General features: G+C 48.7%; 1 protein-coding gene across 1 annotated transcript in view; it reads left to right on the top strand.

Moving 5' to 3' along the window:
• LLGL1 (LLGL scribble cell polarity complex component 1) overlaps positions 1-25,285 on the top strand; it is an 88,065-nt gene that overhangs the window by 57,977 nt on the left and 4,803 nt on the right. The window contains exons 8-18 of the mRNA XM_069087738.1: positions 140-194; positions 1,755-1,909; positions 2,022-2,239; positions 2,652-2,719; positions 10,021-10,174; positions 14,655-14,759; positions 16,041-16,333; positions 18,520-18,673; positions 19,443-19,596; positions 20,499-20,782; positions 23,774-24,038. Of these exons, the coding sequence (XP_068943839.1) occupies positions 140-194; positions 1,755-1,909; positions 2,022-2,239; positions 2,652-2,719; positions 10,021-10,174; positions 14,655-14,759; positions 16,041-16,333; positions 18,520-18,673; positions 19,443-19,596; positions 20,499-20,782; positions 23,774-24,038 (1,905 nt within the window). The remainder of the gene's footprint in view (positions 1-139; positions 195-1,754; positions 1,910-2,021; positions 2,240-2,651; positions 2,720-10,020; positions 10,175-14,654; positions 14,760-16,040; positions 16,334-18,519; positions 18,674-19,442; positions 19,597-20,498; positions 20,783-23,773; positions 24,039-25,285) is intronic.

Below are 25,285 nucleotides of genomic sequence, written 5' to 3'. Positions count from 1 at the left end.
AGGGGAAGCTTCCTCGTGTGTGTGTGTGGCGGGGGGGGTTAGCACTTGATTTGGGCTTTTCCATTTTTATAACATTTGCCAAGAGGAGGCGGTGCTCCTGGACAGTCATGACTGGTGCTGATGGGTCACTTTCTTTCAGGTCCTTTTCCCTGCAAAGCCATCAACAAAATCCTTTGGCGCACCTGTGAGTCTGGGTAGGTTGTGATCCTGGGGAAGAATCATTGAGGGAGGGCAGGGGCAGGTAGTCAAACTTGGAGGGACCTTTGGGGCGTGAAGACCTCTTCTCCTTGTCCCCCAGTGGCGCTGTTTTCTTTGTCTCACTCCAGGGGTGGGGAACCTGCGGCCTTGGAGCCATACACGGCCCTCTAGGCCCTCAAGTGCGGGCCTTTGACTGAATCTAGACTTGACAGAACAAACCCCCTTAATAAAAGGATTTGTTCTATAAAACTTGGACTCAGTCAAAAGGCCACACCCAAGGACCTAGAGGGTCACACCCAAGGACCTAGAAGGCCACATGTGGCCTCGAGGCTGCAGGTTTCCCACTCCTGCTCCAGACTGATGGTGTGAAAGGCAGGCAGCTGAAGGGTGAGAGAAGGGAAGGGTAGAAGTGGAAGCCAGCTGGGAGGCTCAGGGACTGCTTCTGTAGAGGGGAAGCTTTGGGGGATCCAAACAGCTGCTTAAACTCCCAGGAGCCAATCAGAGACCTAGGGGTGGGTTGGGGTTTCAGGGAAGGAAAGGCATAAATCCAATTATCTAAAGTCCTGCAAAAGTCCATCCACACTCATTTGATGTTTTCAAAGGGAAGTACTCCAAGCACATATAATAATACTAATTCTACCACTGTTATTAACAATAATAGCTAACCTTTATACGGGACTAAGTGTGTGCTAACCACTTCACAATTATCTCATCTGATTCTCAGAATGACCCTGGAAAGTAGTGCTTTTATGATCCCTATTTTACAGATGAGGAAAATCAGGCAAACTGAGGTTTAATCACTCACCTCTGCCTTTGTTTCCTCATCTGTAAAAAGAAGAGAATTGGACTAGATCAGGTTAACCCCATTAGCAGTCTGGTGGCACATTGAATAAAGTGCCGGCCCTAGAGTCAGAAAGAAAAGTTCAAATCTGGCCTCGGACACTTACTAGCTGTGTGACCCTGGACAAGTCACTTTACCCTGTTTGCCTCAGTTTCCTCATCTGTAAAATGAGCTGAAGAAGGAAATGGCAAACCACTGCAGTATCTCTTTCAAGAAAACCCCAAATGGGGTCACAAAGAATCAATCACAACTGAAACAACCAAACATCAGCACTGAAACCTATATACCCCTCCTCTGAATAATGTTTTTGAATGAATGAAATGTATTTTAATATAGGATTGCAAAGGGAAGCAGTTAAAAAGACCCCTAGGGCCAGAACCCCTAGATTTGGTTCTCTCTCGCCCAGATATTCTGTAGTCCCATGGACTGGCTTGAGGAGTCAGAAAGCCCTGGCTTTGAAGCCTGCCTCTGATCCACTCGTTACCCTAGGCTCACTGTTTAGTCTCTCAGAGTGTTAGCCTTACATCTGTACAGTGGGGACAGCAGTGCCCGCCTCTGATCCACTCGTTACCCTAGGCTCGCTGTTTAGTCTCTCAGAGCGTTAGCCCTACACCTGTACAGTGGGGACAGCAGTGCCCGCCTCCGATGGACGTTGTGAGGTTCAGAAGCTCTCGGTTGTGTTCCATCCCCGTCACCATCTCCTCTGTCTCTGCAGGAACCACTTCATCATCTTCAGTGGGGGGATGCCCCGAGCCAGCTACGGGGACAGACACTGTGTGACGGTGCTGCAGGGCCAGACGCTGGTCACATTAGACTTCACCTCCCGGGTGATCGACTTCTTCACTGTGTACAACACAGAGCCCAAGGATGGTAGGCGCTTTGGGCCTTTTCCACCCCGTGGGTTCTTCTTGTGACTCGACCCACACGCCCGCCCCCTCCTCACACCCAGCGTCTCACACCTGCCTCTCCTCCCAAACTGCAGAGTACGACAACCCCAGTGCCCTGGTGGTGCTGGTCGAGGAGGAGCTGGTGGTGATTGACCTGCAGACTCCGGGCTGGCCCACGGTGCCAGCCCCATACCTGGCCCCGCTCCACTCCTCAGCCATCACCTGCTCCTACCATATTTCCAACGTCCCCCTCAAGCTCTGGGAGAGGATCCTAAGTGTTGGCAAGCGGCAGAGCCCCCAGCTCGCCTCTATGGTGGGTAGCCTGGGGAAATGGGATGGGGCAGTAGGGGGCCCACCTCTCTGGCATGCCCCATGTGGGAGGTGGTTTGGGGGAAGGGGCGGGGTAGCTCTTAATTTGGGGGAGGGGTTCCTCTTTGGTTTTATAACCAGAGACTTTGAGGGCTAGTGGGGGTAGGACCCTGAGGTGTGGGACTTTCAGATTGGTCCCGCTACCTTTACGGAACAGGAGGGGAGGAGGAGAGAATGTTGCATACTAACATTCCTTTCTTCTTTGTGTGGCTGTGGCTTTCTCTCCTTTCCTTCCCCCACTCCCTTTCCCCTTGTCATTCTTCCCTTTCCCTCTCCTCGTTCTCCCCCCTCCTCTTTTACCCCTCTCTTTCTTGTTTTTCTCTCTCCTCCTCTCTTCTCTCTTTTCCTCTCCCTAGAACTGGCCCATCAACGGAGGGAAGAACTTAGCTCAAGAGCCTGCCCAGAGGGGCCTCCTTCTGACAGGGTAGGGGTGTCTACTCGCAGACTTTTACTTGTAATGTGTGTGTTGACCCTCCCTTCTCCCCGCGCCTCTCCTAGGGCTGTCTGTCCCCCAGCAGGGCCTCCAGAGAGGTGGTCATTCTCAGTGAGGCATCGGGTGGCCTGTTCTGCCATCCCTCACCCCACTTCCACTTCCTCTGCCAGACTGCTCCTGGGCTGGCACCTGATGGACTCCCTGAGAAAGGAGTTCTAGAACTGTCCCTCCGAGTTTGGACTGTGGTGCTGGGAGAGGAGCCTGAGGCCTTAGGCCTTAGCACTTTCTCCTCCCACCCCTACCCCCTCCTCCCCTTCTTTGTTCAAGTGTATATGTGTGTATGTGTATGTGTTTAATTTTGGCAAAAACCAAAGCCCTTTGGAGCCAAACACATCATATGCTTAATTCAGCTCAAGGCCTTAGAGCGCACAAGCCTAACTTGTCAGTAGCAGCAGATGTTTGGGGGGAGGGAAGGCAGGGATGGGAAAATTCGAGACAGGGTGCCAGCTTTGCAAACAGCAACACTGGTGCCCCAGATCCGCGCTCCTTCCCTTGCCAACTCCTCCTTCCTCCCCAGAACCTCAGGAAATGCTTCTTGGAGAGCAGCAGCCCTGAGGGCACGTCTTTCCAAGATCCAGAAGGCTGGCCGGGCGGCCCTTTGGCCGTGGCTGCTGGAGCCCAGTGGCTGCTGTGATTTTCCTCTTGCCTCTCCTCCTTGAGATGTGATCCACCTCGGCCTGCAGGGCTTGGGGAGCAGGCACTGGGCTCAGAGTGAGAAGTTCTGAAATCGGGCCAGGCCCCAGCCGAGGCGTTGGCTTGGGGCCGGCTGTAGCCTCCCTGAGGAGGAAGCCCCGAAACAATCTAGTAAGGGGGAGAGAGAAAAGGGAAGTCATTAAAATAGTTACAACCCGAGAGTCTGGAAGAAGCTTCCTCCTCCTCTTCCCTTCACGGCCCCCCGGGTCTTCTGCTGAGGGGAGCTGCCAGACCCAGTACCAGCTGCTGCTTTACCTGCGGGCATCCTGAGGGGTGGAAAGGCCTTGTGCAGCCTCTGAGAGCTCCTCTGCCTCTCAGAGACCACAGCCGAGCGGCTCTTCCCCATCCCGGGCCAGCAGGAGTCCAGCCAAGTGCCAGTCCTGTCATTTCCAAAGGCTCAAAGAAAGACCAATGAAAGAAAATCATAAGGCCAACCGGGGCCCTGGGTTCAGGTCTTGGCTTTGCCACTAACTAGCTTGTGATCTTGAGTAAATCACATGAGGAATAAGGTTGGGCTAGATCAGAGGTCCTTCCCCTGTTTGGGGTCATGGGCTCCTTTTTTAAAATTTATTTTTATTTTAGCTCCGAATTCTCTCCCTTTCCCTCTCTGTCTCCCATTGAGGAAGCAAGAAAAACAAAACCTGTTACAAACATGAATGATCAAGCAAAACAAATTCCTGCCAATCATGTAACTGTTTGTCAGGCTGGTGAAATCTATGAACCCCAAACCCCATCTCAGAGTAATTTTTTTAAATTCATAATTGGGGGTGGCCAGGTGGCACAGTGAATAGAGCACCAGCCCTAGAGTCAGGAGGACCTGAGTATAAACCTAGCCTCAGACACTTAACTAGCTGTGTGACCTTGGGAAAGTCTGCCCTGCCTTCCCCCCTTCTAAAAAAGACAAAAAAAATTCATATTTGAAGGAAATGCTTAATTTCAGTTAGTGAAAATAAGCATGTAATTTTTTCCCCATCCAAGTTCACAGAGCCTTTAAAAATCTGTTCGTAGGCCCCATGTTAAGAATGCCTGGGCTAAATGATCTCCAAGGTCCCATCCAGGCTTAAGATTCTTATAATAACCCCTGGGCTTAGACCCACAAACCCTGTGTGTGATTAGCAGGAAGACCGAGTGTGTGCACATGCCCACATGGTATAAGTTTGGGCTTGTGTCAGTGGCCTCTGAGAAAATATGCCAGGTTCCTGGGGCTGGGCTGGCACGAGATAGAGCCCTCCCTCGTCCATAAAACCACAGGTTTAGTGAGGAGGGGAACTGACATGCTGTGAAGTGGTCATTGTGGGCTACCTGGACCGTATGCTAGATTATCAATGGCTGAGGGAGGGCAAGTTCGGCCCAGCCAGAGGCAGCCTTACCCACTTACGTGCCAGCCCAAGCAACTGACTTCCTCTACAGCCCAAGCTCCCACTCTTTCCTCCAAAACACATTCTGGGAGCCTGAATTCCCGGGAGAAAACCCTCACATGGAGCCCTTTGGTCAGATGTCTGGCCTGGAGCTTAAGTAAATGCTGGGCTGTCCTTAAAGCATTAGAAGATAGATATTTCTTGATCCCCTCCCACTCTTTTCAGGTTCAGGACTGAGTTTGGGGTAGGGGTTAAGTGATGAGATTATTCCCCACAGGTAGCCAGTCAGAAATTGCTTAATATAGTGGAAAGAACCCTACCCTGTTAAAAGAACTGGGGGCCTAGTCTTACTGTTAACTCAATTAACAAGTCAATTATGGGGTAGCTAGATGGTGCAGTGGATTGAGTATCCTGGAGTCAGGAAAATCCGAGTTCAAATCCAGCCTCAGATACTTACTAGCTGTGTGACCCTGGGCAAGTCATTTAACCCTGATTGCTCAAAAAACAAGTCAGTTATGTCCTCCAAGCCTCAATTTCCCTACCTTAAATTGAGATTGGACTGGATTTCCTTGGTGTCTTCCAGCCCATGGCATGGTGAGTCAGAATGGCCAGCTCTGTGACTGAGGCAACCACTCAGATTCTCCTACCTCATTTGTGGAATGGTACAATGCATGCAAGGTGCTTTGTAAAGGCAGGGAGGTCATTTCCTGACCACCTTGCAGGCCGAGGCTGTCCTGGACGTGGGTGCCATTGACTGAGGCGGTCCAAGAGGGCACCTCCTCCCTCTGTGCCAGCTCCTGGGCAGACACTGGCTTCTTCCTTCTGCCTCGACCCCAAGTTCTGCTTGGGCTTCAGGCTGTTAGCCTTGAGTAACCCAGGGAGACCTCCCAAGTATTCCCTCCCCAAGAACTAAGTGAGATTGGGGGCGGCTAGGTGGGTCAGTGAATAGAGCACCGGCCCTGGAGTCAGGAGGACCTGAGGTCAAATCCGGCCTCAGACACTTAACATTTACTAGCTGTATGACCTTGGGCAAGTCACTGAACCCCAATTGCCCTTCCTTCCCCCCTCCAAAAAATAGAAAAAAGAATTAAGTGGGATTGGTCTGAGAGTTGTTCCATCTCTTAATGCCCTTCCCCAGCCTGGTCTCACTGAAACCAAGAAACCGAGGAGACCATATCCCTTTCCTGTTCTTCTTCCCACCGCAGACAAATGTTGGGGCAGCCCCTCTGTACCATTCTGTTTCCCACCTCAGGGATGATAGCTAGCATTTATTCAGGGCTATGCTGGAGCCAACTCATGAGAGCTGATTGTTAAATGTTCTGTGTGAGCATTTACTCCTCAGAAATCAGCAAATGGTGCAAATCAGGGCTTGATTTATTGTTTTGTTGATTATCTAGACTGACTAAAGTGATGGAAAAAAATGTTACTAATACAGATTAAACTTAAAAGTAGGTCATGCATACTTTCCCCCCCAGAGAGCTGGTGGTTAAATATTTGACAACCCTCCCTATACATGAAGCTTTAAGATTTACAGTGCTTTACAAGTTTGATCTCATTTGATCTTCATAATAACCTTGGGAAGTTGGCAAAGTTATTTTATTTTATATATTTATATAAATTACGCATGTGTAATTTTATATTTATATTATCCATTTTATCAAAGAGAAAACTAAAGCAAACAGATAACTGGCTTGCCTAGGGTTACAGATAGACTTTTGTGGCTGTTGAGTTGTTTCAGTCAGTTCCAACTCTTTGTGACCCCATTTGGAGTTTCCTGAGTGGTTTGCCATTTCCTTCTCCAGCTTATTTTACAAGTGAGGAACTGAGGCAAACAGGGTTAAGTGACTTGCCCAGGGTCACCCAGCTAGGAAGTGTCTGAGGCCAGATTTTAATTCAGGTCTTCCTGACTCCATGTTCAGCACTCTATCCACTTTGCCACCCCACTGCTTGTAATGGATCACATGATGCCCTGTCTACCCAGGCCACCTCAAAGCAGTGTCTAGGCAGGCCTTGTCTACCTGAGTGAAGGAAGGAGGGTGTATCGGAAGGGTCAGCAAGGCTGGGGGTCAGGAGACTTGGGCTATAGCTCTGCTTCTCCCGCTGATTCCTTAGGGAACTTTACTCCTCTCTGGAAGGAGAAGGGTCCTGTAATTACACCTGGGCTGCTTCCTTCATGGGACAGTGTGAGCATCCAGTGAGATGCCCAGGGTACAGGAGTGTTTTGAAAAGGGCTCCTATTAAGTCATTAAGGTGATGTGTCTTTATTTGGGGACCATTGTTTGGACGCAGGGGCATCTTCACCACTGCCCATAGAAAGACCCAGAAATGACCTCTGCAGAGTGCTTTCCATATATTGTCTCATCTGATCTCCAACACCACCATGAAGCTGGCACAACAGGTGTATTTTTTCCCCTCCTTTGGTCCAGACCTATGACTTTGTAAATGTGGGAAGCTGTGCATGAAGATATTCCCTCAGCTAATTCTTGTTGTCTGGTCATTCCAGTCATGTCTGCCTCTTCATGACCCCTTTTGAGGTTTTCTTGGCACAGATACTGGAGTGGTTTGGCATTTCCTTCTCCAGCTCATTTGACAGATGAGGAGACAGAGGCAAACTTAAGTGACTTGCCCAAGGTCACACAGCTAGGAAGTATCTGAGGCCAGATTTGAACTCAGGAAGATGAGTCTTCCTGACTTTAGGCTGGGTATTCCGTCCACAGCACCTCTCTTGTTTCAGAGAGTGACTTGTCCACAGTCACGTTTCTAGAATGTGTCAGAAGAAGGATTTGAACCTGGGTCTTTAATAGTGCCAAAGCCAGTCCTCTCTCCACTATGCCATGACCCCTCTCCCTGAAGGCTTTGTTACCCCCATTTTACAGATGTGGAAACTGAGGCTAGAGACTTGCCCAGGATCACACAACTAGTTAGTGTTAGAGGTGGGATTTGAACCTGAGTCCTCCTGATTCCAAGTCCAGCATCCCATTCCTGCTGCCATGCTGCGCACCGTACGTTCAAGGCTCGTGTGGTGCTTTATTGTGAACAGTGTGCCTTCTCCCATCTGTGAACCCACCAGAATCTCTCCACGGCCCTGCGAGAGAGGCAGAGCAGAAATCATCTCCATTTATGGAGGAAGAAGCTGAGGCCCAGAGAAATGCCTTATCCAAAGTTACAGTTAGTGTCAGAGACAGGGTGGGAAGCCAGGTCTCCATCCCAGCCATACCTGCACTTCTGGCTGCCTTCAGCCTTCCTGCCTTGTCCCTTTCCAAGGTGCTATGGCAAAGCCTTCCCAAGAAGAAAAGGAAGAAAAGAGCTCCTTTTGGAGCCCCCGCGGGCTTTCCCTGGGATGGGTTTATTTAGATTGTTCTGTTTTCACTACCGGGGCTGGTTTTTCTCCCCATTCCTTCCTGGGACCTGAAAATCCAGCCATTCCTTGCCCCAAGGGTGAGAGAGTCTCTGCTGCTATGGGAGTCTGGGTTTGAAGCCACCCTGGGGCAGGAAGAGAGGTTCTCCCGGAACTGGGGAAGTCTCAGCCTCCTACAGGATGGAACCTGCCAAGAAGTGACCTCAGCAGAGCTGACTCAGCCCCCTCCTAGGAACAGGGGGATAATCCTTACTTCCTGTTTCCGGACTCTGGCTCCCCATGAACTCTTGTGCTTTTGAATCTGTTCAATGGGGCTCCTAACTGGTTTCCCTCCTTCCCATTTCTCCCCTCCAGCCTATATGCTGGCTCTTGGTAACTCCCCTGGGAAGGTGGACACTGTGAGGGGCATGGCCAAATCGGTCCCTCAACAAAAAAATCCTCATTAACGCAGCCAGATCCTTCTAAAACTCATGTCTGAGTTGTTTTTCTCTCTGACTCATACTCTTTCCTCTCCCTCCCCCCATGGCTCCCCATTGCCTTCAGGAGAAAGTCAGAATTCAGCCTGGTCCTCGTGATCTTCCCAAATCTGGACCCAACCTGAATTTCTAGACATAGCCACCTGTCACTTCATTTGACCAAACCTTCCATGCCCCTCATAAGCCAGTTGTTCCCGGTCTATAATGCCCTTCTGCATGCTGCCAGACTAGCAGGTTTCAGCCCCAGCCTCCTCACCTCCTGTCCCAACAAGATCTATCCCCCCCTCCTGCCCCAACCCCAGCCACTGGCTCAGAGCCTGGTATGAATCAGCACTGATCAGCCGGCTATTTCACGTCTGGCCCAGCATCAGGCTGGTAAAGTTTCATTCCTCCCTTTCAAGAACTCAGGGGTCTTTGTCTGTCAGACCACACTGAGGCCTGGAGGGTGAGGACCGTGTTATGTTTCCCTACTGTCCACTCACCCAGGGCTGGGCACATAGGAGGGCCTTGGAAAGTACTTCATTGTGTGGCAGTCAGTCCATGCTTTTGACTCAGCTTATAGAACCCATTACCCGAAAGTCCAGAAAGTCCTACCTTTTGGATTCAAAAAGGCTTTGAGAGGGAAGGGAACAGTCATTCATGAAGACCTGCTGTGTGCCAAGAGCTGTGCTGAGGGCTTTACAAGTATCTCATTTGAGCCATTGGGTCGTTCCCATCCCCACTTTACAGTTGAGGAGACTGAGGCAAACGGAGGGTAAGCAGCTTGTGCAGGGTCACAGTCAGGGTCTGAGGCAGGATTTGAACTCTAGTTTTCCAGCACGCTGTCCCCTCTGCCACCTGTGCCCAGGTGCCTTCAGACACACGGATGGATGTCAGTGGCAGAGGGAAGAAGCTCCTTCTCTGCTGAGGGCCTGGGTCAGTGGGGGTCACCAAGAGCTGAGGAGCAGAGGCCTGGGAGGCCCCACCTGCCGCCTCTCACCCTTCCCTTCACTCCTCACGAGGGGCTGGGTGGCCGCTGGCTCCAGCTGGCTGCTATAGGATCCTTGTGGCTTCTGCTGTCAGTTTTTAAATCCTCATCTAATTTGCTGCTAATTGGATAATTATGCCTCCTGGAAGCCGGGGAAACTCTCTAAATGTGCTTTAGACTCGGCATGGAGAGACAAAGGGCTGCTCTCCAACTCCCAACTTCTATTCTGAATCCTTGGTAGCCAGGCCTGGCGGCTGGGAGGGCTCCCAGGGCAAGGACAGCCTGTCACCTTGGGGCTGAGAGCCCCGTTTTCCTGCTGTTCCTTCTCTGCTGGGGAGGGCACTGACTTATCTTTCCTTTCCCTCCCCCCCCACCCCCAGCCACGAGGATGGGACAGTACGGTTCTGGGATGCCTCAGGAGTGTCCCTGAGGCCACTTTACAAACTGGGAACGGCTAACATCTTCCAGACGGACTGTGAGCACACAGACAGCCTCAACCAGGCCAATGAGGAGGAGTGGCCCCCTTTTCACAAGGTAACTGCCTTTCTCATTTCTCCCCGTGACACCCCCTCCACTCTGTGCCCACTGAGGAACGGTGATCCCCCACCCCCTTCACAAAATTACCTTCCCTGCCGCTGTGGCCCGTGGAGGGACTGACCTTCAGAAGAATGCCTGTCCCCTTTAGCTCAGACCCTTTGGGAGATCTTCTTCTACAGGGTAATGTCTCCCTTTGCTTTGTCCTATCACTGACCCGCTAAGGGGATAATAGGGCAGCTAGGCTGGTCAGCTTCCCAGAACTAATCCAGGAGACTTTCTCCATGGACCAACTTCCCAAGGATCCTGGAAGTGGTCGAGAGGTTTCTCACCCTTGTTCCCAGGGGTCAGTCTTCCCTAAAGACTCATCTTCTGGAGTTCCAATCTGGCCTCAGACACTTACTAGCTGGGCAAGTCACTTAACCCTGTCTGCCTCGGTTTCTTCCTCTATCAAATGAGCTGGAGAAGAAAATGGCAAAACATTCCAGTATCTTTGCCAAGAAGACCCCAAAATGGGCCACAGAGAGTCCAGATACAACTGAAAAATGACTAAACAGCAAAGAGTTTGGGACCTTCCTTGTCCCTGACACTACTCAGATCCCTAAGCTTAGAGTCCTTTCAATGAAACAAGTGACAAATGTCACTACTGCCATCATAATGAGATACTTTACTCTGGGATCTGCCCCTCTTCCCTGTCCATTGCCATCATAGCCAGGTGATTTGGTCTCCCTGCAGTTGTCACTCACTTCAGGCCACAGGTATGCTCCCTAGGATTTACTGTTCTGGAGAATCTCCACAAAGTCCTCCTTCCGGTGTCTTGGATGTAGTGGGGAGGTCCCCCTGTGGAATGTGAACTCTAGAAAGGCTTCAGTGTGACTGCAGCAGCACCTGCCGTTTGAGGGCCGGCCTGGGTCAAGGGAGAGAGGCTCCTACCAGAACCAGAGCTCGTGACTTGTAGGTCTGGGAGGCACAGCGAGCTGTGAAGCATAGGAGACCGCAGAAATAATCGCCTTTGAACCCATGCGCTCCGCTCCCCGCTTCCAATCTGACAGGTCGTCAAGGGGTGCAAAGAGGGCGTGTCCGTTTTTACACTCCTAACAAACACTGACTTTGATTGATTTTGATGCTTTAAATGGGAGGGCTTTGTCCAGCAGTGTTCGGATTGACTTTCTCATTTTTTGTGAAACCAAGAAATAGAAGGTAGTGGCAGTTAAATGGAAGGACAGCTCAAGAACTCACCTCAGAGAAGTGAGTAGAGAACTCACTTTCATCACATGCCCCCAGGTAACAAAATTCATTAAGAAGACTCTTCAGGCATTCACTAAGTGCCTACCTGTGCTAAGAGTTGGGGAAAAAGGCAAAAGCAGTCCCTGCCTGTGGGAGCTCAAGATCTGTTAGGGGAGACTGCGAACAAGACACATTCATGTTAAGCCAGAGGTCATCTGAAAGGAAAGGCACCAGTGTGAACAGACTGGGAGATTTTAGCAGAGGCTTGAAAGGAACCCTTGAAGGAGGGAGAGAATTCCAGGCGTGGAGACTGCCAGGGAAAATTCAGGAACTCACAAGATAGAGGAGGGGTAGGGAACCTTTGGCCAGCAAGGCCACATGCGGCCCTCTAGGTCCTCAAGTGACTGAAGGGCTGTACTTGAGGACCTAGAGGGCCTCAAAGGCTCGGGTTCCCCACCCCTGGGATTGAGTGTCTTGTTCCAGGAACAGCAAAGAGGCCAGTGTTGGTGGTAAATAGAGTACATGCAGAGAGGAATAAGGTGTAAGACTGGAAAGATGGGGAAGGGGCCAAGTTATGAAGGACTTTAAAAGTAATAAGGAGCCCCTGGAGTTTATCAAGTTGTGTGTGTATGTGTATGTGGTGTGGTGTTTGTGGTGTGTGTGTGTGTAAGATTGATTGGATAAGACTTAAAAGCACTGGATGGGGGAGAGGATCAGAACAGCATCATAAGAAAGGGAATTGACTATTAAGACAGGAGTGACTGGTAGCTGATGTGGGAGTCATTCCAGAATCAGCCATTGAAGTGCCGTCCATGGCCTCAGCCGGTGTGAGCCGAAGGCAGAGTCGATGCCAAATTCGAAGGAAAGGGAAAGACAAGAAGACACTGTATGATTGTAGCCGCTTAAGCCCGGCCTGATTAAAAGCAGCCATCAAGTTTTGCAAAGATTTTGTTGTTGCTGAGTCATTTTCAGTCATGTCTGACATTATTCAGAGAAGGGGTGTATTGCTTTCATTGTTGTTCATTTGTTTCAGTTGTGTCTGACTCTTTGTGATCCCATTTGGGGTTTTCTTGGCAGAGACAGTGGAGGGGTTTGCCATTCTTTCACTAGCTAGTTTTACATATGAGGAAACTGAGGCACGCAGCGATAAATGAGTTGCCCACAGTCACCCAACTACTAAGAGTCAAAGGGCAGATCTGAACTCAGGAAGATGAGTCTTTCTGACTCCAGATGCAGCATTTTGCCACTTATCTTCAAAAACAAACAGACACTTACTAGCTGTGACTGGCCAAGTCACTTTACCCTGTTTGCCTTAGTTTCTTCATCTGTAAAATGAGCCAGAGAAGGAAATGGCATGCCACTCTAGGATCTTTGCCAAGAAAATTCCACATGGGGTCATGAAGAGTCGGACATGACTGAACAGCTACTGAAAAAGACCCTGATAATGGTTTCCATCAGTTAGAGTGGCCCAGAGGAGCCATTTTATCCTTAGGACGGTCATAGATACAACTGGAAGGAGCAGGGATGGTGCAGTGTTGAGATGACAGGCTCCAGAGGTCCCAGGTTCAAATCTAGCCTCACCATTTAACTGTGTGACCTTGTGACATTAGACCTCTCTGGGTATCAGTTTCCCCATCTGTAAAATGGGAGAGTTGGACTACATGACCTTTAAGATCCCTTCCAGCTCTATACATGTGATCTTAATGACAAAACAGATGTGAATCTGAAGAGCCCTGCCAGCATTTTGATGGAGAACTGCTACAGCTTCTCAGTAACTGAAGCGCCATGTGTGAAACTGGATCACTTTGAAGAATACTGGGACACACCGAACACATCCGCATAGGAATAGTTATTTTAAATTGGCTGTTTTTCAGTTGCCCATAAAAACAACTTTTAACAACCGTTTTAAAAAATTTTGAATTCCAAATTCTCTTCCTCCCTCTACTCCCCTCTCCCTAAGACAGTAAGCAGTTTGATGTGGGTTATACATGTGCAGTCATGCTAAACATATTTCCTTATTAGGTTGTGAAAGAAAACACATAGCCCCCCCCAAAAAAACCCACAAAAAAATAAAGCAAGAAATAGTATGCTTCAGTCTGTATTCAGAGAGCATCGGTTTTTTGTCTGGAGGGGAATAGAATTTTTTTTATCACAAGTCCTTTGGAATTGTTGTGGATCATTGTATTGCTGAGAATAGCTAAGTCATTCACAATTGATGATGATACAGACTTGGTACTGTGTACAATGTTCTGGTCCTGCTCACTTCACTTTGCATCAGTTCATGTAAATCTTTCCAGGTTTTTCTGAAATCTCTCTGCTTGTCATTTATTACAGCACAATAGTATTCTGTTAAAATCATATACACCAACATGTTTAACCATTCCCCATTTGGTGGACATCCCGTCAATTTCCAATTCTTTGCCACCACAAAAAGAGCTGCTCCAAATATTTTTATATAAATAGGTCCCTTTCCCCCCTTTTTAAAAAAAATCTCTTTGGAAATACAGACCTAAAGTGGTATTGTTGGATCAAAGGGGATGCACAGTTCTATATATAAAACCCTGTGGGCATAGGTCCAAATTGCTGTCTCCAGTGACTGGATTAGTTAACAATTCTACCTATAGTGCATAAGTGTGAGCAAGTAGTTTTAAAGACCACTCCCAGGACTGATCCTTTAGGACACTGGAAAGAGTTGTGAAGATTCCAAAATAATAGAAAAGTTCTGAATGGAAAAAGTCATGAGCCCTCCCTGTGAAAGGAAAAAAAGGTAACAGAAGCTGGCAACCCTGAATTACAGTCTTGCCTTTTTCTTGTCTCAGAGGACATCCTTCCTGAAAAGATGAGAAGTGAACAGACAGGCTTTTGCAGACTGTGGAACACCACACCTTCACAGTCACCCAGGAGTGGTACAGAGCCTAGAAGATCCCACTATCTATTGTTTATGGATTACCTTTTTTTTTAAGAAATGATTCAGCAAAATTCAGCCTTAAAGGCTCTCTGCCACAGAGCGTCTTTGTGTGTGTGTGTGTGTGTGTGTGTGTGTGTGCTCTGAGCGTCTGCCTTTAAAGTTCTGCTGAGTAACCACAAGCACAGCATGATACCATGGCGCTGTGGGCATCTTTTGGGGCCGGACAGCCGCGGGGCGGGGGGAATGCCACAAAGCCTGAGTGTCGTAATGTAGCAGCCTGTGCAGTCACTCCACGTTCTTCCTCCCTCCCCTCTGACCTCTCTTCTCCTCGATCTGTCCATTCAGGTGGGATGCTTTGACCCCTACAGCGATGACCCCCGGCTTGGCATTCAGAAGATATCGCTGTGCAAATACACGGCCAGGATGGTGGTGGCAGGCACCGCTGGACAGGTAGGTGGGCCTCTCCCAGGGGGATCCTGGCCTGAGGTCTTGGGGTAGAGGCTTTGGAAGAGGTGGGTAGAGGACCAGCGGGCTCAGGAGAGGGCAGGCTGGCTTCAGGCAGCCTTCTCAAGGACCTAGGAAGGGCGTGAATTAGGTTCTGCAAAGTGGAGCCGCATAGCAAGCTATCTCGAGCTTCTCAAAGTCAGGGAGACCTGGATTTGGATCCTTCCTCAGACACTTTTACAAGTTTTGTGACCGCAGGCAAGTTACTTAATCTGTCTCGGTCTTAGCTCCTCTACTGTAAAATGAGGGGACTGGACTCGGTACAATTCAGTAAACATTTGTTAAGCACCTACTATGTGCCGAGCACAGAGCTCCAGGGATACATAAAAGAGGTCCAGGACAGTCCTGGCCTGCAAGGAGCTTACAGTCTAATGGAAGGGACAGCATGCAAACAGTTCTATGCAGGGAAGGCTGCACAGAGGATAGATTGGGAAGGCTTGTTTGAGGAGCCCTCCCTACCTAGGAGGTGGCTTTAGTTGGGACTTACAGGAAGCCTGGGAGGTTTCCAGGGAGAAAGAGGAGGGAGGGCATTGCAGGCTGGGGCAGCCAGAGAAGATGTTCAGACTTTTCCTGACTGTAGAACAGCCAGAAGGCCAGCGTCATAGGATTGAAGAGTGTGCTTCAGAGAGAAGCGTGTCAGAAGACTGGGAGAGGGCTTAGGTTATGCAAGGCTTTGAATGCCAAGCAGAGCATTTTATATTTGTGCCTGGAGGCAATAGGGACCCACTGGAGTTTATTGAGTAGGGGGTGATGTGATCAGACTTGTGTTTTAGGAAAATCTCAGTGCCTGCTAAGGAACCTTCCAGCTCCAAGTCTGTGGTCCTCTATCTGAGTACAGAAAAGACCAAAGCATGATTCCTGCTTACTAGGAGTGTCTAATCTAGTTCAGGAGATGAGATGGACAAGGACAGATAATTAGCAGTACCAGGCAGAGGGTTTGGCGAAGGGGAAGATAGGAGTGATCAGGGAAGGCTTCTGCAGGAGGCTGGATTTGAATGGGCAGGGATTGGAGTGAGGAAGCCATTGCATAGTCCAAGTGAGAAGTGATGAAAGTGGGCCCAGTGGTCACAAGGAGGAGGAGGAGGGGGCAGATTCAGGCAAGCCTCTGTGTCTGACTGGAGTTGAGGAAACAAGGGGAAAGGAGGGGGTTAAGGTTTTGAGGAAGTGGGATGGAAGTGGTAGTAAGGAGAGATGACCTCTCACCCTCCTGTGCCCTCCCCCCACCAGGTGCTTGTCATGGAGCTGAGCGATGAGAAGTCTGAGCACCAGGTCAGTGTGGCTACCATGGACCTGTTACAGGACCGGGAAGGCTTCACCTGGAAGGGCCATGACCAGCTGAGCCCCAAGAATGGTTCCCTGGCCTTTCCCCCAGGCTTCCAGCCCCTCGTGCTGGTGCAGTGCCTGCCCCCGGCAGCCGTGACAGCGGTCACCCTGCATTCCGAGTGGAACCTTGTTGCCTTTGGGACCAGCCATGGTTTTGGACTCTTTGACTATCACCGCCGGAATCCAGTGCTGGCCAGGTATGGGACCGCCAGCAAGCAGAAGGCGGCCGTTCCCTTTGCTGAAAGGTGTTGCTGGCCCTTGCCAGGCTCCTCAGCTGTCTAGAAGAAACACTTCTCAGTTGGAATTTTACAAGGTGTTGGGGTCTCCTAATGAGCCTTTCTTTGCCTTATGGCTGTAATTGCTTATGGGAAGACTTAAAGTGCCAGGGACAGGTAGAACAAGGGCCATACTTGAACTTGAGGTGTCCAAACCCTCTCTCATCCCAAAAGGCTGTGTGTCGAGTCTAGCAGTGGGCAAAACAGAAACTGGCCATCATTCCTTCACTCTGTGATCTGGGATCTCCAGCCCAAACCCAAAGATGGTCCCTTTTTCCCTGAGCCTTTCTCTTTGCCTGCTGGGCAGATGCCCTCCTGCCTGACCAAAGGAGAGGGGAAAGTGGAGAATCAGAATCCTGCCGGCCATCAGCTCATGCCCACCCCTTCTCTGTTGTTGTCCAGGCGTGTCTGACTCTTTGTGACCCCATGGACCATATCACACTAATACTGTCCAGGGGACTTTCTTGCCATTTCTTTCTTCAGTGGATTAAGGTTAAGTGACTTGCCCAGGGTCACACAGCTAGTCATTGTCTGAGGTCTTCCTGATTCCAGGCCTAGCATTCTATTCACTGAGCCACCTAGCTGCTTTAGCCCCTTCTCTACCCAGAGCAGATGTGGTATGGAGCCAAAAGGTGGCCTACCCACAAAATTTGTTCATGAGTGGCCCGGCAGATCTCCTCTCTGAAAATCTTTTCCCTGCAGTTGGTCATAGTGCCTTAAAATTCACCGTAAGTTTCATTCCTTTGGCTCTTTAAAATTTTTCTGACTTTTAAAAATCTCTAGTTTCAAGTATCTCTTGGGTTGTTATCAATGCAATCTAATACTCGTTTGTTGGCTTTTATTTTTTCTAAGTCAGCCAGCTGAGGGTTGGAGGGTGAGTGGGAAACAGACCTTTAGAAGTGAGGAAGAATCAGTGAGAAAAGGGCTAATAGTCACAATAGATGATATTTATAGTGCTTACCATGTGCTAGGAACTGTGCAGTTTACAATTACTACTTCACTTGATCCTCATGAAGTAGGTAGCTCATTGGGAGGTAGCTGTGGTTATGAGGCAAACAGGTTAAGTGACTTGCCCAGGGTCACATAGTTAGTAGGTGTCTGAGGCCAGATTTGAAGTTGGGTCTTCCTGACTCTAGGCCCAATACTCCATCTACTGTAGCCCCTAGCCATCTCTTTGAGTAAAAAAACTACTTAAGCATTTTTCTAAGCTCTTACCTTACTTGAGTTGCTGCTTTCAGTTTCTTCCTCTGAGATCCCAGGGCTTGCCTGGGTTAAGGTTTGTAGCATCCATAGCTCCCTCTTGTCCCCCGTCCCCGATTCTTGTGCCACACCTTGCCTCAGGCAAGTCATTTACCCTCTTGAAGCCTCAGTTTCTCTACTTTTATAATGATAATTGGTATTTTGAAAGAAAATAAATAAATTAATCCAAAAAAATAATAAAATAAGGAAATTGGATTTTAAGATACCTTCTAGCTCTGATATATTATGAAGGTGATCTTTCCAGAGTGGAGTCTGGATTGTTTAAAAAAAAAAAAAGCCAAGGTTTTTTAGGCAATGTTCAACCTAAAGGAATGAATTTCTAGGGTAAAATGTGTTTCCTGAAAAGCCTAATGAGGAAGTCATTTGGACCTAGGTCCTTCCTTGGTGATCCATAAGTTACAGTCCAGGAGAAATAGAACTGCTTACTTGGTCTACCCATACCCTCCTGGGGAAGCTGGTAGATCTCCCTTCTAGGAACATGAAGAAAGAACTGAGAAGTTGGAATTGCTCCAGCTCTGGGTGTCCTGGTAAATGTTTAACAACCAGCTCTCCAGAGGGGGTAGGGAAAGATGCATTCATGACACATTTTTATATTTTATCTGCTTTATTATCCATCATTTCCTTAAGACTAGGCAATCAGCAAAACAGTTGTTAAGGGGACCACAATGAAATCAAGCCTGTAGTATTTGCCAGTTTCCAAGGTGTAAATGCTCACTCTGGAAATTTAATGATCAGGTCTCAAGAGTCAGTCCACACTAGCTCCAGCCCACCCCTGAATAGCTCCCAAATTCCCTGTTGATCCCTCAGCCTGATCAGAGAGGTGAGTGAGCTCCCTGCCTCCATCCCAGGTGCACCCTTCATCCCAACGACTCCCTAGCCATGGAGGGGCCGCTCTCCAGGGTCAAGTCCCTGAAGAAGTCCCTGAGACAGTCCTTCCGGCGAATTCGTAAGAGCCGAGTCTCTGGCAAGAAGCGGACCAACCCAAATAGCCCCAGCAGCAAGGTAAGAAGAAGGAACAGCATTGACTCTGAGCCTCAGGCTGCTGTGGTCCTTCCCATCGAGGATCCTGGCCCAGGCTCATGGCAGGATCATGGGTCAGTCTCCTCCCTGATCTTCAGTTTCCTTATCTTGAGATGAGCCCGTTATAGCTCAAAGATTCAGGGCACTCTGCCACCCTTGCTGTCCATTCATTCACAGCCACGTGTTTAGGCCTGACTGTGGTCCTCTTAGCAGGGGAGTTTTTCATTCTAAAAGAGGAGAGTGGAGAGAACAGAGAAATGAATCTCTAATGGTGGAATTTCAAGCATTAGCCACGAGACTGGGTGGTGGGTTTGAGGGGTGCTCTTTATGTATGTGTAGTTCCACCCCAGGCCCCACCCTTTAGGAGCCCCAGGGGGTGAGAAGAGTGAGATACCGAGAGAAGAAGGAGTCAGGGTTTGTGTATTGTCACTCTGTAATTTTTAAGAAGCAGATATTTGGTAGTAAATGTTTTGTGGGTTGGTGGAAACATTGCTTTTGGGGAGAGAAATCTGCCATCAAGAAAGTGCGTGCCCCCCCCCCAAAGAAGGTGTAGGCCCTTCCTAAAGGGCCAAATGGAGCCTTGCTGGATGGGAGCCAGGTAGTTAATCAGCATCTATTAAGTGCCTACTGGGTGCTAGGCATTGTACCAAGTGCTGGGGACAGAAGAAAGGTTCTTTATAAAGAATATCCATCTCAAGATAGATGTATGTGCTGATCACTTGGCTTCATCCTCCTGTCCCCTTCGGGCTAGGTGCAGGAAGCCAATGCCCAGCTGGCCGAGCAAGCCTGTCCTCACGATGTAGAGATGACCCCCGTGCAGCGGCGGATCGAGCCCCGATCGGCAGACGACTCGCTCTCAGGTGTGGTGCGCTGTCTCTACTTCGCGGACACTTTCCTCCGAGATGGTAAGGCTGGTGTGGACTGTGGAAAGAGGTGGAAGAGAAGGGAATTCCCTAAGCCCAGGTCTCTGATCTCTGCTCAGTTGCTATCCCTGCACCCAGAGGCAGCTCCTTCCACAAGACCAGGAGAGGGGAGACATGGGAATTTGTTTTGGCTTGATTCTCTATAATTGCCCTTCCTTCCTCTCTATTTTTTTTTATATTATGTTATATTATATTTTTATTTCTATTTTAATGTTTTTATGTTTCTGTTTTTAATAGTATTTTTATTTTTAAATTTTTACTATTTAAATAGTATTTTATTTTTTCCAATTACCTGTAAAGACAATTTTTAACATTTATTTTTTTAAAAAGTTTGAGTTCCAAATTTTCTCCCTCTGCCCACCCTAAAATAGTAAGCAACTCGATACAGGTTATATATGTATAATCATGTAAACATCTTCTATATTTGTCATGTTGTGACAGAGGAAACAAACCAAAAGGAAAAAAACTATGAAAAAAAATAAAGTGAAAATAGTATGCTTCAATTTACATTCAGACTATATCATTTCTTTCTCTGGATGTGAATATTATTTTCCGTCATGAGTCTTTTGAAATTGTCTGGGTTTGTTGCATTGCTCATAAGAGCTAAATTATTCATAGTTGATGATCACACAATGCTGCTGTTACTGTGTACAATGTTATGGTTCTGCTTGCTTCACTTTGTAACCGTTCATGTAAGCATTTCCAGTTTTTTCTGAAATTTGGCACAATTATAGTTTTCAGTGGAAGTCCCTTGGAAAGTGTAAAGTACTAGACAAATGTAAAGAATGTATTAATATCATTAATATTTCCAAACTTCAGTCTGGAGAGTAGAGCACCTGTTGAATTCTTGTCTCTCCCCTTCCGTTCTGTTTTCCCCTTCGTAGCTACTCACCATGGCCCGACCATGTGGGCGGGCACCAACTCAGGGTCAGTGTTTGCTTACGCCCTGGAAGTACCATCCCAGGAGAAGTTCTCTGAGCGAGCGGTGGAGGCAGTCCTGGGCAAGGAGGTGCAGCTGATGCATCGAGCCCCGGTGGTCTCCATTGCTGTGCTGGATGGGCGGGGAAGTCCCCTGCCTGAGCCCTATGAAGTGTCCCGAGACCTGGCCAAGGCCCCCGATATGCAGGGAAGCCACTCTGTGCTTATCTCTTCTGAGGAACAATTCAAGGTAAGGGATATCAAGGGGCTGGGACTGAGCCCTGGATAAGCCCACCCTTAAAGAACATCTCTGCTGCCACCTCCTTTCTATCAGTGCCCCCCAAACCCACTCTGTTGCTTTAAGAACATCACCGCCAGGGTGGCTAGGTGGCGCAGTGATTAGAGCACTGGCCCTGGAGTCAGGAGGACCTGAGTTCAAATCTGGCCTCAGATACTTAACACTTACTGGCCGTGTGACCTTGGGCAAGTCACTTAACCCCAATTGCCCTGCCCTCCCCATTCCAAAAAAAAAAAAGGGAAAAAAACATCACTGCCCCTCAGATCGAATATAAACTCTTTTGCCTGGCATTTATGGCCCCCCCAAGTTTAACCTCATACCCTTCTACTCTGATTTCTTTTTTAAACTATCTTTTATTTTTTAACTAGTTTAATTTTTTAGTTAACACGCACTGGTTTCCATTTCCATTCTCCCCACCCCCTCTCAATCCTCAATTTAAAAGAAAAATAAAACCCTTGTAATCAATACGCATAGTCAAGCAAAAACATATTTGCAGATCGACCATGTCTGAAAGTGCACATGGCATTTGGCATCTTCAGTTCATCACTTGTCAGATCAGTTAGCCAACAAGCATTTATTATGCACCTACTGTGGTCCAGACACTGTGCGAAGCAGTAGGCATGCAAAGAAAAGCAGAAAACAGTCCCTTCTCCCGAGAATCCCATAGTCTAATGGACCAGGCAAGCAACTGTGTTCAGACCAGATCTGAGTAAGGTGAAGATAGTGCAGTTGGGATGGCTAGGTACCATTGGAGCGCCAGCCCTGGAGTCAGGAGGACCAGCCTCAGACACTGACGAGCTGTGTGACCCTGGGCAAGTCACTTCACCCTGTCTGCCTCAGTTTCCTCATCTATAAAATGAGCTGAAGGAGAAAATGGCAAACCACTCCAGGATCTCTGCCAAGAAAACCCCAAACGGGTCACAGAGAGTCAAACAGGACCACAACAAAACCGAGAGTGAAGGTGCTAGTATTGAGGGAAAGGCTTTCTGCAGAAGGTAGAATTTTAGCTGGGACTAAGGAAGGCTAGGAGAGAAATGAGGAGGGAGAGAGCTGCAGGCGTGGAGGAAATAGGGAAAATATTCAGAAAACCCTTTGAACACTCAGAGTTGGGAGAAGAGGTGTAGTGTGCAAGAAACATCCAGAAGGCCATTGTCACTGGGTTGCAATCATGTGGTGGGAAGTAAGGTATGAGAGGACTGGACAGGTGGGGAGGGGCCAGGTGGTCAAGGCTTTGAATGCCAAACAAGATTTTCTGTTTGATGCTGGAGGTGAGAGGAAGCCCCTGGATGTGGCACAGCATGGTCAGATCTGTCCTTTAGAAAGAGCAGTTTGGCAGCACTGGAGGCAGGGAGACCAGGCAGAGGTCCAGGCGTGAGAGGATAAGGGCGTGAAGTGGGGGGCATCAAAGGCAAGAAGGGGGCATAGAGGGGAGAAGGTAAAACTTGGCATCAGATTGGATGAAGGGGTGAGAGGGAGGACTTGAGGATGATATCTAGGTTGTGAACCAGGGTGATTGGGAGGACGGGGAAATTGGGAAGAGGGAAGGGCTTTGGGGGGAAAGATGGTGAGTTCAGTTTTGGACGGGCTGAGTTTAAGATGTCTACAAGAGGGGTAGCTAGATGGCGCAGTGAATAGAGCACCGGCCCTGGAGTCAGGAGGACTGAGTTCAAATCTGACCTCAGACACTTAACAAAAAACTAACTGTGTGACCTTGGGCAAGTCACTTAACCCCAATTGCCCTACCTTCCCCCTCCAAAAGGCAAAAAAAAAAAAGCACATATCTACAAGAAATTGAGTTCAAAATATCTAAAAGGCATTTGGAGATGAGAGACTGGAAGTCAGGAGAGAGGCTGGGGCTGGATAAGCAGATCTCAGAGGTGTGACAGAATGGGTAGGATAGTTAATTATCTGGAATCAGGGTTGGTCATTGCATTGATCCATCCTTCTTTCCAGGCTTCTCTACACAAATCTCCAGAGGGGCTAATCTTACTACCACCCACAGCCCACACCACATGCCTTTGTGCACGTCATCTCCCTTTGTCCGTCCTTCCATCCAAAATCCACCTGCTCATCTCAGGACATACCTCTTGGAAATTCCCCTCATCGCCCCTAATTATCAATGAGCTCTCTTCTCCCAAAGCATTGACTTTCAGGATACCATAGTCTCTCACTTGATTTCCTTCTGTTTTTATTTATTTCATTAAATAAAATCCCAATTACATTAAAACAATTTTTTAAACATTTGTTTTTTAAAATTTTGAGTTTCAAATTTCAGGTTCTCCCCCCCTTAGGAAGGCAAGCGATAGCATTTCAATCACGCATTTCTCACTTGATTTCGTGATGCTGCTTGGTTCCCAAAGTTTCTTGTTTTGTGGCACAGGAAGCCTCAGGTACAGACTTGTTGAACTGACAGGAACAGAGACTTCACCTCCAGTGTTGTGTAATGGGAAGAGTGCTATCCTGGGGAGTCAAATGGCTTCTATTCCTGACTGTTCGTTAGGTGAATGGCCAAGTCACCCACTCTGACCCTCAGTGTCTCCCTTTATAAAATGAAGGTCAATCTGTATGATCATTGACGTTCACATTCTAAGTCTTAAGAGTTCCAAGAGACTGTCCCCAGGGGTCCATCTTCCCCCTCTGCTAGCACAGATAAGGCCAGCGAGGATTCAGCCTCGTCTCCAAAGCCCCTAAGATAGAAGGAAACCTGTCCCCGGCAGGACTGGGCTCTGTGTTCTTTGGCTCAATATCCCTTGCATAAGGCCTGGCATTTAGTCAGATCTCAGTCCTCCCTGCTTTGGCCTCTCCCCCTTTGTCCGGTTTACTTCCACTATCTTAGCTCTGGGCAGCTGAGTCTTACTGGTTGCTCTGGGAATCAGGGGCTAGGCCAGTTCCCTGCAGTCTTTGCATGACACCTGTTTTCTTCCTTCCTGTCCTCCCGCCAAGGTGTTTACGTTGCCCAAGGTCAGCGCCAAGACCAAGTTCAAGCTCACGGCCCACGAGGGCTGCCGGGTCCGGAAGGTGGCTCTGGTCACCTTCACCAGCGTGGCCTTTGAGGACTACACGGAGAACTGCCTGGCCTGCCTCACCAACCTCGGCGACATCCACGTCTTTGCTGTGCCATCCCTTCGGCCTCAGGTGCACTATGACTGCATTCGCAAGGAGGACATCAGCGGCATCGCTTCCTGCGTCTTCACAAAATATGGGCAAGGTGAGGGGGGGGGGGATCTGTCTCCCAGGCATCCCCTTGGCAGAGTTTCTCTTTGGCGCTTTCTCTTCTCCTCTGGGTGTCCAGGCTGTGCACTAGTCACCGAAGGCCTTGCTGTTGGCTGCCCATTAACCGTTCACGGATAAATTATCAGCAGATAAGAGTTTCAGGTGTTCCTTACATACGTTTTAACACAGGACTCTTAGAAGATCCCATAGTACAGTTATCCCTTCCACTGTGATCTGGAAAATCCACATAAAAAGTTTTGGCCCTCCCTTTGTACCAGAAAAATCTGAATGTTCCTTTTTTTTTTTTTATGGATTCTTTCCAGCACCTTATTGTAAAATCTGGGTTAAGTATTTGGTCACAGACTCTGTGTCATCTGCTGGCCTTTGCATGTCATCTGTGGGTTCTGTAAAACTCCCCTCAAATTCCCATTTAATTTCTTATGCCGACCCGAGATACATCAAAACCCTGTGTTGGGGAAAGTCGAGATGTGGTAGGTGGACTTTGAAGCATTTTGCGGCAGTAGAAGACACATGTTTTGGCCAAGGAGGCTACTCAGAACCCATCCTATAGGCATCAGCCAAACCTCGCTGGGTCACTGGGTTGGCCCGTTTGAAAAATCAGGGCTTATTTAACCCTCTTTGAGTCAGGTGTGCTTTGGGTGTATGCTCCTCCAGCCCAGAGGAGCTCTTTGCTGGGTAGGGAGGGTCTTGCTCAGGCAGAGAGAATGGGGCCCTACTGCCCCCTCCTGTTTCTTCCCCTACCACATCCCACTGTAACAAAATGATTTTGTTATTTCCGTACTTTGGACGAGGCAGAGAAGGAAGGCATATCTCTCAGCATGTGGATAGAAAGTCCAGGGGTGGGGGGAGAGAGCACAAGCTTATGGAATTACTCAGGCCCTGGGGTTGGAATGCTTTAAAGGGCATAAGAAGGGGTCAGAACAAGAAGTCAGCAAAGAGGGAAATTTGCACTGAGCTTTGAGGCTAGGTGGGAAGGAGATGTAACCTGGATCCCAAAGGAATTATGGCAGAAAACGTGTATGCTGGCTCCTGTTGTGGTAGTATGATGGGTGTGGGTCTAATGAGATTAGAACGTTTGTAAGGCACGTTCTGTGGCCTTGGACCCAAGGACCAGGGTTCTATGTAGGTTCTGTGGGCCAGGGCTTTATTTCAGGTATATCTGTTGGTACCATTTTGTGTGTGTGTGTGTGTGTGTGTGTGTGTGTGTGTGTGTGTGTGTGT

Source organism: Petaurus breviceps, unplaced genomic scaffold, assembly GCF_028583685.1.
Source record: "Petaurus breviceps papuanus isolate PSGF00001 unplaced genomic scaffold, PetGlider_PUasm1.0 183, whole genome shotgun sequence".
Classification (NCBI taxonomy): Eukaryota; Metazoa; Chordata; class Mammalia; order Diprotodontia; family Petauridae; genus Petaurus; species Petaurus breviceps.
This window is presented reverse-complemented; position numbering and strand designations above follow the sequence as displayed.